This window comes from Oenanthe melanoleuca, chromosome 14 (assembly GCF_029582105.1).
Source record: "Oenanthe melanoleuca isolate GR-GAL-2019-014 chromosome 14, OMel1.0, whole genome shotgun sequence".
Classification (NCBI taxonomy): Eukaryota; Metazoa; Chordata; class Aves; order Passeriformes; family Muscicapidae; genus Oenanthe; species Oenanthe melanoleuca.
In genome coordinates this window covers 2,321,701-2,332,303 of record NC_079348.1, presented here as the reverse complement: position 1 = coordinate 2,332,303, position 10,603 = coordinate 2,321,701, and the positions used below count along the sequence as shown (strand labels likewise).

At 39.6% G+C, this 10,603-nt stretch overlaps 1 protein-coding gene across 1 annotated transcript; it reads right to left on the bottom strand.

The window, feature by feature from the left end:
* Positions 1–745: 745 nt before the first annotated feature.
* On the bottom strand, positions 746–10,435 carry LOC130259465 (tectonin beta-propeller repeat-containing protein 1-like). Its single transcript, XM_056503763.1, has 12 exons — positions 10,216–10,435; positions 9,452–9,579; positions 9,242–9,344; positions 8,481–8,577; positions 8,024–8,103; positions 7,657–7,713; positions 6,021–6,195; positions 4,988–5,123; positions 4,591–4,683; positions 3,849–3,955; positions 3,261–3,380; positions 746–2,576 (listed from the first exon to the last, which is right to left on the bottom strand). The coding sequence occupies exons 1-12, from the start codon at positions 10,356–10,358 to the stop codon at positions 2,379–2,381; spliced, it is 1,437 nt and encodes a 478-aa protein (XP_056359738.1). The 5' UTR covers positions 10,359–10,435; the 3' UTR covers positions 746–2,378.
* Positions 10,436–10,603: the final 168 nt, after the last annotated feature.

Sequence of the window (10,603 nt, the reverse complement as noted above, 5' to 3'; positions counted from 1 at the left end):
AAGAGATGTTGATATTATTTGGTTTTTTCCCACCCTCTAGGTCAGCAAAGTGGCTCTGTGTAAGGTCACACAGTAAGTGATGACCAAGCAGTTGTAGATGATGGTAATTTTTTTGTAGGATTCTTTAAAGGTCATTATATGAGAGTTTCCAGCTAGTAAACATCCCTGGAATGTTTTTGTGGGATAGTTATGTTTGAACTGCTGTTTGGTTGCATTGGTGGAAAGAGGGAACCAGCAAGTTCAAAATCCAGTCTTTTAACAGTGCTGTTGATGAAGAATTGCACTTTAAGAACCAAGTATGCTGGTATTGCTCCAAACATACCGAGATTAATGCTTGGGCAGTGTATTTTTAACTTTCTGCAACCAGAGGCATTCAAATATTAAGCCCAAAATGGCACATATCTAGCTATAAATACAGCAGCCAAGGAGGCAGGTGAAAGTTATCCCTTCTCTGAACTCTGCAATCCCCAAGGGACAGGCAGTTTCTGGACACAGGCATTTTTATGGAATTACAGCTGCTAGTTCCACAGTGGTACTTTGCTACTAAGTCTGTGTTCTTGGAACTGTCAAAAGGGATTTTGTAAGAAGCATTTTTTTTCTGATAAATTACTTTTATTTTTCAAAATTATTTTAGTTTAAAGTCACTTTTCTGTATTTTAACTAGCCACAATAATGACACTATATTTTTAAATTAAATAATTTTCTAAATAATATTTTAGAAGGCAAATACTTAGTACTCAAACATAAACAACTAACAACTTTTTTTTCACATAAACCCAGCTTTTTACAGTAAAGTAAGTGAAACTTGGCAATATGGGGAAAAATGCAAAAGTATGTTATAAATCTTATTGTATGCAAATAGGTTGACTGTTGGAGATGTAAACACTGACTATTAAAAGGAAAAATCTTGAAACAATGCAGAAAAAATACAATCCTAGTAATTCTCTAAAAATACATGTAATAAAGTTATTTATTTGGACAAGATACTGTGCAAGTTATGCAAAATCTATTATGGTAATTAATGCAACACATTATTTATGGTTCTCCCACAATATATGTATAAATCAGAAATCTCTAATCACATACTGGAAAGATCAACAGGTTCTTTTTTTAACAGTAAAGCATCTTCATTCTTCATTCACATTTGGACTTGGAAACAGTGCTTTCCTTGGCATTAAATACCAAATATATTCTTTAAATACGTGCAAACAAGTTTTACTTCTACAAATACAGTACTCAGACCACACCAAACTATTCATCATATAAAAATAGCTTCATATACAGTCACACACAGAGAGGAGAAATTATGTAAACTGTCCAATTATGATAAATAAGTCAGGAAAAAAAGCCTTTTTGAGAATAGAAAATGATTTCATGTTGGAAAAAGGGATTAATAAATCACTTACTGAAGAAAAGCAGAGCTTCATTCTGAAGTGCACGCTGGCAAACTCCACTGCTCTCACTAAAGTGGTTTTGCATTCCTACCACTGTAAGGGCAGAATTTAAGACCTTCCCTTGACTTGTACAGTATGAAAGCATAATTTGCAATGATCTGGAACACAGTAGCCAGAGTCTGGTGCCTTTCAGCCTCCTTAGGCAGGCATCTGTGGACCTCAGTTATCCCAGTTTCAGTTCAGCTGAAGACAGAAATGATTTCCCAGCACTTGCAGTGACAGTTCAGAGTGAGACATTGCTGAACCCACCTGACCAGGACTGGGCTCTCCAGTGGATCCCTGAAACCAGGGGTTCTGCTGCCTGGTTAACACATTGCTCACTGTGAGCAAAGACAGCAAAAACTGGCCCTTCCTGGTAACTGCAGCCTAAGCAGAGTTGTACAGAATTTGATTTTGCTGATGGGAACAAGAACAGCCTCACCCAACACCATCCTTACACACAGAGCCCTCCCATGAGCAGAGCTCTGTGCATGTGTAACAGGACCAGCTGTGCTTGCCTACCATTCATTCAAATTGAAACAACATCTTCATCTGGGCTCAAAGATGAATCTCAAGGACAGTGTGCAAGATGTGTGAGTATGACAGAAATGTAGGGAGCATAGAAAAAAAAGTAAATCCAGTGATGATTGGCGCAGATATTCACATTTGTATGGTGTGTAGCAGCTATGGTAAAGGGTCAGAAATACATTGTGGTTAAAAACCTTGCCTGCTTTGACAAAACTATAAACTCTATCAAGTCACATTTTACACAAGATGCAGTAGAAGGATTCAGTACTTAAAATACCCCATTGCAAATACCCCATTCAGTTCAGTCAAACATATTAGTAGCACAAAACTGTCATGTTTTTCTCTCCAAGCAGCAGACATTGATTTATATTTAAACTATTGCCTACTACTTGTTAGCAATATGTAGATGGCAACAGTTTAACAGCTAACAGAATTTCTGTCCAATTCTTGACTTTCACTGACCATCAGAGGGGTCTTAGAGTGTTCTGTTTTCCCTTTACTCTCCTCATCTTCTCCCTCCTTCGATGCTGCTGGGTTTTCCTCAGCGGTGTCAGGTACAGCAGCCCGAGATGCTTCTGTTGCATTTCCTCTGACTGTAATGTGCTCCCACCCACCCTGTGAAAAGGGATACAGAAATTCAAAAGGAGAAACATCACCCTGTCAGTGCTGTACATGATGTGATGCTTTATGTGCACTGCTAGTTTATGTTGTTTGTTCATGAGGAAAGTAATCCTGCTCTGGGATGAATCAGAAAAAGGCTCCTTGTAAAATGAAACAAAATGCTGCAGACCTCCCTGACAGGAATTACAGAGGTGGTAAACTTAAGGATTGTTTTTTATCATGGGGAGTTGAGATTAGTAGGGTCAGGCATTCATAATAGAGCCACTGCAGATGTTCCACCAACTTAAAAGGTGGCAAAACCTTGAAATAGCCTTTCTCAAAACATTGAGAATATTACAGGGTACAACAATGAGGAATAATCATGTGCAGACAGGAAGGAATCCACTGTTTTTTTTAAATGGCTCTTACTCCACTAGCTTTTTCATTGTAACTTTTAAATTGCCTATATAAAATGAGTACTTATCAAATGCAAATAAACAACTTGCCAGCTATGGTTACAGAGCCCATTATAATAACTTCAAAAAGGAACCTAAACCTGAAGGAAAATGTCCACATCCTGCAGGTGTACCCAAGCTTTCCAATGCTGGCCAGCTGGGCAGGATGGCACTTCCCTTTCTCTGTGAGCCCACAGACATTAGGATGTACAACTTCAGGCAGTTCTGTGCCCCCAGCACTTACCCCAATGCCATAATCCCAGGAGAGGCCTTTGGGCTCCATTGGCTGGACACCAGTCCGGTGGCAGACGGTCCCACAGCTCAGACTGTGGCTGCCCTGCACTTTGTCAGCTATCACCCACACCTCAAGGAAGCAGAGAGAGGCAGTCAAATGTGCTGCTCTTCCCAGATGTGAAATCTCTGACTGACCCCTTTCAAGAATCAAAAATCAGTCTTGTTCTTCAATAGGCTGAAAATGCTCTAATTTAGGCAGGGAAACACCCAAACAAACTATAGAGCAGTGTTATAATTAGAACATTGCCAGATAGATAAGACTTGGCAGGAAAGAGATTAAATATATAAAAAGCCTTGTTAAAATATGTAGCTTTGTTAAAAGAAATGGGAAAAAAAATAATGAGTTTTTTTACAGCAGAGGCCTTAATTCTATCACTATTTCATTGGTATGAATTTTTCTCTTGTTATCAGATTCCTGCATTTACACCAACATTTTGTCGAACAAAATAAAACTAAGCCTGAAGAACGTTTAATTAATGAAGTATGTTCTACATAATTCTTAATAAACTAATGAGATACAAGGAAGCTTAAAACACACCTGGTCCAGGGGCCCTATGGACATTTTACGGATGTTGTTTGAAACGTGATCCCAGGTGGATCCTTGAGGGTAGCTGGGTGTGATTCCCTGCCTGTACCAAAGATTGCCTGGAAAACAAAGAGTGCTGGTTACAGCCCAGCATGGCTGCTTGAAGTGCTGTAAACAACATAAATCAGGAATTCATTCTTTCTGCATTCAGGGGAAATGCACTTTTGGCTAATGTGTTATAGAGATGGACAAAACGAAGTTCCCACTTTGGAATTTGTATTTCTGTAGTTATTGTTAATAAAAATTAGCAAATATTCTGTTTCGTAAAACTTCTTGGGGAAAAGTGTTCAAGGAACTACGCACTAGAAAACAAAGCTAAATGAGATGAAGGTTTCTGAATCTGGTGTTCAAGGCTTGTTTTTTGTATAAAAGTTGCTTCATGATTTATCTGTTTTGGAGCAGGATTCTAGACAAAACCCGGCCATGCAATTCTCTGACATTTATCTGTGTATTCTCCCCCAGAGCACAGATTCTGGATTGCTGTTACCCAGGGCACTATCACATAGAACAACAACCAAGCTTCAGAAGCAGTACTTAAGTGCACTGCTACTCCAAATCCTTCAATATGAAATATTACTCCCTTTGGAGCACCAGTAATCATCTGTCCAGTTCTAACTTAGCCTCTCCTTTTTAAATCAGCCTGCTATAGACTGTACTTTCTGTAGCACTGACTAATAGTTTTTTTAATCCTTACCATTTTTATCCAAGACAAACACAGATGTTCGTCCTACTGAGACTTGCTTTAACTTCTGTTTCTGAGGTGAAGGGATATGGTACCAACAGTCACCTAAAGGTCAAAAATCTTGAGTTAAGCATTGAAAAAACAGAATTAGGCATGGAATATCTGCAGTTGAAATACATTGCTATGCAGGAAAGCTGTGAATGACATCACATTTGATATATTTTTAACAGATTTTTTTTTTTACAAATGAACACTTTAAATTACTCAGCAAATTTGTGAACAGCAAATTAACTGCTATAATTATTGTATTATTTGCATGTGCTGCCATGGGAAAGGCCTGTGGGAAACAGATTGGACTTTTTCAGACATGGCAGTGGAGTAGAGCAAAAGATAAAGTACAAGTTCTTACCTGCAGGTTTGCTTGGAGACACTGAGCCCCGGTAGAAAGCAGAACCATCTCTAGCAATAGCCCACACTTGGTGAAATGCTCCAATGGAGATGGAAATGAAGGGCTGATCTGTTCCCACATGCAGCCAGGATGTTCCCTAACAAATCATGGGAGATGAATTGTGAAGCAGTGGTTAAAACCTCCATGACAAAATATTGTTGATTATTACCAAATGAGAAAAAACCAACAGAGTGAAAAACATTCTGAAGGATAAATCTTACATAACTTTACAACTGAACAGAAACGAGGCTGCTGATCCTCAAAAGATATTTGGATATGCAACTAAGTTGGACAATGAAGGGCCTTTTCTATTAAAATCACTGCATTTTAGATATCTACATGTCTCTGAACAGCTGGAGTAGACCCTTCTTTTTTTTTTTAATTCCTCACAAAAGTCAACTGATAGGGGATTTCAGATTCCAGACACAGTATTCCAGTTCTCACTGCTGCACTGCTTTACAGATCAGAAAAGAAAAAAAAAAAAAATTCTTAAATATTTTTCAATTTCTTGTAGTTTTCCTCCAAATTCTACTATTTTCTTAGATGCTTTTCCTGGTTTTTATCCTGCTGGTATCAAGAGGCACTAGACTGGGATCATGCTTCACAGAGTCTATTCCTCAGCAATTCCTTTAAGTGAGAAAGGAATTATTATCCTGTTATCAACAATTAAAAAAAAAAAAAAAAAAAAAAAGAAGAACTAAGCTGCCAGTGCAGAAAGTGGAAGTAAAATGCTTCATGAGAAGACAGCCAGGAGCTGAGAGAGGCTCCTGCAGGTGATGTGGCACAAGCTCAGGTAGATTATGCAAGAGAAGCACTATTATAAGGAACGTGGGCAGCAAACTGTGCTACAGCTGATGGACAGGGACTTCCAAATCTGGGACACAAAGGATGAAAAAGAACAAGGTGCTTTGAGGGAGGGCCCTGTGTGATTGTATGTACTTGCACATTACACTGAATACATCAATAAACAGTAAAAACAAACAGGGAGCCTTACAGCTGGATTTTGCTGTGTCACTCCAAGCCTGCAGAGCACGTCTCCTTTGTCACTGATTGCCCACAGTGCTACTGCTTCTTCATCATCTGCATCTGAACTGGGAATTATGGAGATGTCCCACAGGGTAACAGGAGGCACTTCCAGCCATGGCCCGTTGGTGACTATCTTACATTTTCTGAAGCAGAAAAAACCCAAACCTGTCAGAAGTATTTACCTCCTATAAGTGAATTGGTTGCCCAGTCTATTGTTGACTTCCAGTCCTAAAGTCTTTTCATTAGGCAGTGCTTTTCATTAAATATTAGTATTTTTAATTTGAAAGAGGTTTTTAACAGTCAATCATGTTTTGCATCAGGTTTTGAAGTTTGAACTAATACTGATTTCTCAAAGCTTCTGTTTTTTGGTTTTTTTTTAAGTTACTTTATAAAACCAAGCCCACCCAAGAAGTCTGCAACTGGTGCTGCACTGCTCCATAGCTCTCTCAGACTCACTGAGCAAGAGCAGGATAATAAACTGCAGAGGGAACTCCACACCCAGCTCATTGCTTCATCTGGAATGGTTGAAGGAATAACTTTACAATTCTTTTTTAGGCTGGATTGTTAAAAGGGTTATGTAGCATTTTGAGGTAGACAGAGGTAAAGCAGCTCTAAATGACAGATTTGATAAGTCATGCTGGGACTTTGTGTACTTTTTCTGTGGAAATGACACCAAAGTAGTGCTGTTGATTAGGGAAATTATGTTAGACTGTACCATCACCACAATTTTGTGTATGAAGAATATCCTAAAAAAAATCAGGACATTCCTCTTTTTTTTCAGTTTTCCAGTTCTGAAAAACCAGATCCAACCCTGAGCAGTTCCCTATTTGTTTTCAGTTTTCAATTGGTAGTAAAAACAAGAGGAAGTGTTTAGACTAGAGGGTATTTCTCCAATTGCTTATTTTATTTCAAGTTACCATTTTGATTTACTGGGTTTGTTTTGCTGCATGTCATGAAATAACACTTTTGATGCTTCAGAACCTCGCTTCAAAGCTTTTTGTACAAGGGACAAAATACTTTGTAGCATCAATACCAAACCCAGCAGTGTGTAAGTTATTAATTAGCAATTAATTAGCACAGCTATTAGATGCTCTAGTATAGAAAGCATAGAAAAGTTGGAAAAACAGGGAATGTACAGACTTCCCAGCTTATAGAATATAGTGGCAGTTTGCTGTTTTCTGGGTTCCACCTGGACATTTCCTCTGACTGAAACAGGGTTGGACTATCTGTGGCCCAGCACAAAATATGTGGAATTCCTAAGTTGAAACAATTAATATAATATAACCAGCAGTTACATGTGACCTAAAATGTACTGATATACCCAGTGTCTACTATTCCTTAATCACTTACCATAAGGAAAATCAGTTGTATAGAAGAACTGTCTGACTTTTATATACAGATCCCACAAAATTCAGTAGGGTAACTACCCATAGAGACTTACAATTAGAGACATAATGCTAAAGGTCATCAGTTTTTCTGCTGGGTTATTTATTTCAGGTTTCTTTTCCTTTTGTTGATTGGGTGACAAGACTCTTCACTTCATAACTGAAGTAGACATAGAGAGCAATTCAAGTTCAAAACTTATTTATATTGAGGTTCCTCACCTTGCCCAGCGCCTCCGTCTGACAAAGTCTTTCATTGTCTTGTGGCCGTGGTAGGACCTACCAAAAGAGATTTAAACAATGTTCATGAGGATGTCAGAGCATCTCCAGTGTCAGTGCCAGCCTGAGAGCACTGAGAGCACTGAGAGCATCTGCCCACCAGGCATCCCTGCTGATTTTAAAATTCTTTAAGTGACAGTTTGCCAAGTTCACCTTGCTGCCCACCCTCCCTGCAAATTTCAGCGTGCCCACAAAAAGGGGGGGGCCGAGGCAGTGTTGTGTCCCTGTCAAAGGGCAGTTAATGTGCAAAGCAGAAATGAGAAGGAGTGAGGACTGGAGTCTGGGATTTGGTGAAGAGGAGTCTCCTTACGCTGGGAAGTCAGCTGCATACTGCCAGCCCTCCCGGTCCGTGCCGCCCGCCGGGCTGAAGTCAATGTACCAGTCTGAGACCTGTGGGCAAACAGGGACACTGGGAATAACAATCAACACCTCATGTCTCCTAAACACCTCTTCTTCTATTTACCTCCACCTTTTGGAGAACAATGACGTGCTAGAAACCTTCTAATACTTGAAATACATACAGAGGTTCCCAAATCTTTTAAATTCAGCTGAAGGGAAAAGTACCTAAGTGATGTTAAACAAAAAAACCCACTCAATGTTTAACATTCTTTTGACTATGGAAGATTATTGCTAGTTATGAATGGGGAAAACAAGGTTAAATGTTACAACAAATCCCAGAAGAAAATCTGGGCCCCTTGAACTCAAGTCTTGTATCCTACTTGCTAAGCCTGGACTTCTTAGTAAAAAAATTGTAAGACATAACTTACCCAAGACCACTGTGGAGAAGGAGGCTTGGTGTTGGTCTTTGTACATTCCTGCAGGCCAGAGGCATCACTCCACATGTATCTGTCTGTGGGCAGACCTCTGTGGTGGTGGAACAGTGCACAAGGAAGGCAAGGTCATTTATAGCAGGGAATTTAAAAGGCGAGGGAAGAAAAGCCTTTTAGAAGCACTTCCTGCTTTCATACACAAAACACTGCCATCAGTAATTTCTGTATTTAGAAATATCATGTGAGTGATGAACATTGTGGGAAAGAATCTGTACAATTGCTTCCAGTTATAATAAACTTGAGGACCATGTAAATGTTTCTTTGCAGAGTGATATTCCTCACTACCATTTAAAGCTGGAACATGAATCCCATATATGTGGATATGTATTTTTCAATATTTTTGCTCAAATATACTATACCAGTGTATTTAGCACAATATATATAGGAATATATATAGATGCTAATAACTTTTCTTTCTGGCCTTAAATAGGGAAAGATACTGCAAGTAGGCACACTTTGTGCAGTCACAAAGCACAAATCACAAATGGTAACATTTTGTCATAATGACATTTTGAATGGATAATTACAAATTAGAAAATTGAGAAACACTGCTCCTTCCATCACAGGTTAACTGTGAATGTTGGAGGAGACTGAAGATAGAGTAAGTGTAATAACTCTTCCAAGCTAGAACAAAGGCCTTGTTTCATCTGACTGTAGTAGTATTAAAGTAAATAAATACAGTAAATTAAGTAAATTACCTGCTGCTGTATCCAGTGACTGGGTTCCACCGTTGGTTCTCATAGATGTAAACACATTTCACATCTGACTGTGTATAAATGTTATCAGCACTACTGGCCAGTCCTGTGAGGAATAAACAATGTGGATTAGAGTACAGCTAAAGCTTGAAGACGTGACATTTTAAATTCCAACAGCCACTGATGATTGCATTTGTCACTGCCAAGCTGTACCTTGGATGAAGCCACCTCCATATCCCCCCGTGTAAACCCAGGCAGTGTGGTCGTGGCCGATGCCCCACACCACGCCCCGGCTGTTGCTCTCGATCAGCCGCAGGTGACCTCCCACCTGCCGCCAGAACCTGCAGGAGAAGGAACTCTGATCAACACCTCATCCTTCAGGAATGTCTGCTTCCCCCACCAGCAACCCAGGAATCTTCAGGACAGGGAACCTCTCTGCTCACTTGTCCAACCACTGTGCAACCTGTAAGTGAAAGCAGCTGCCAGCTGAAAGCATTTCCTCCTGAACAGCCATCAAAAGCAGATGGTATTTGCAGAGGGCTTTGCAGTGCCATATTGCCACAGTTGTCATAAAAATTGTCGAGAAACTGCTCCTGGACTGCAGTGTCTATGGAGAATTGAGAATTTCAGATTTCTTGACTCAGATAAAACTGAAAGCTCAAATTATATTCCAATTACAGCAATTTCAGTTTAGGTTATCTCTTATGACATTAAAGATGGAATTACAAAAAATGGGATCTCAGTGAGAAAGGCTTTTGAAATCACAAGGATATCTCCAAGCATCTAAGAATTCAAATATGATTTGGTGAATTTCTTCATGTGCAATCATGAGTAGGAAGGCAGCCATTAACCCTGTCAGTGAGAGGCATCTGCAGTGTACTACACACTCCAACAGCCCATCACAGCCACTGAACTGACAGGACATTATTTGCTGGATGGCATCCCATGCACAAAGAACAGCTTCAGAAGCCTCTTACATTTGATCACACGGCATCAGCTGGGGTCCGGCCTCCAGCTCAGGACTTGGCTCACTAACAAAGATGTCTCCTTTACAAGTAACTGACCAAATGGCATGGTGAGAAGGAGGGCCTTGAATCCGTCTGCTTTCACAGCAAGACATGTTCAGCAAAGACAGCTACAAAACAAGAAGCAAAAAAAGCTCCCATTTACAGTGAGATCAAAAATTCCCATAGAGATGATCAGTACTGTAAAACAAAATTTTACCTCTGCACATTCTTGCAAATCAGCAAAGTGAATTTGCAGCTTTTTCTCAAAAGGCACTAGAATTCAGTGGTTCAGAAATTATTATACAACCACTGGAACAGCTGTGGATTGCAGGAGCTGATCAGGATGAAGCATCTCTCA

What these genes read in the sequence shown, in the direction of transcription:
- LOC130259465 (XM_056503763.1), bottom strand. Translation starts at nt 10,358, where the DNA reads ATGTCTTGCTGTGAAAGCAGACGGATTCAAGGCCCTCCTTCTCACCAT. An exon ending in TATGCAGCTGACTTCCCAGC is followed by an intron (nt 7,714 to 8,023) that starts GTAAGGAGACTC and finishes CTCTTTTGGTAG; the next exon opens with GTCCTACCACGGCCACAAGA. An exon ending in AGACGGAGGCGCTGGGCAAG is followed by an intron (nt 6,196 to 7,656) that starts GTGAGGAACCTC and finishes TTTCTGCTTCAG; the next exon opens with AAAATGTAAGATAGTCACCA.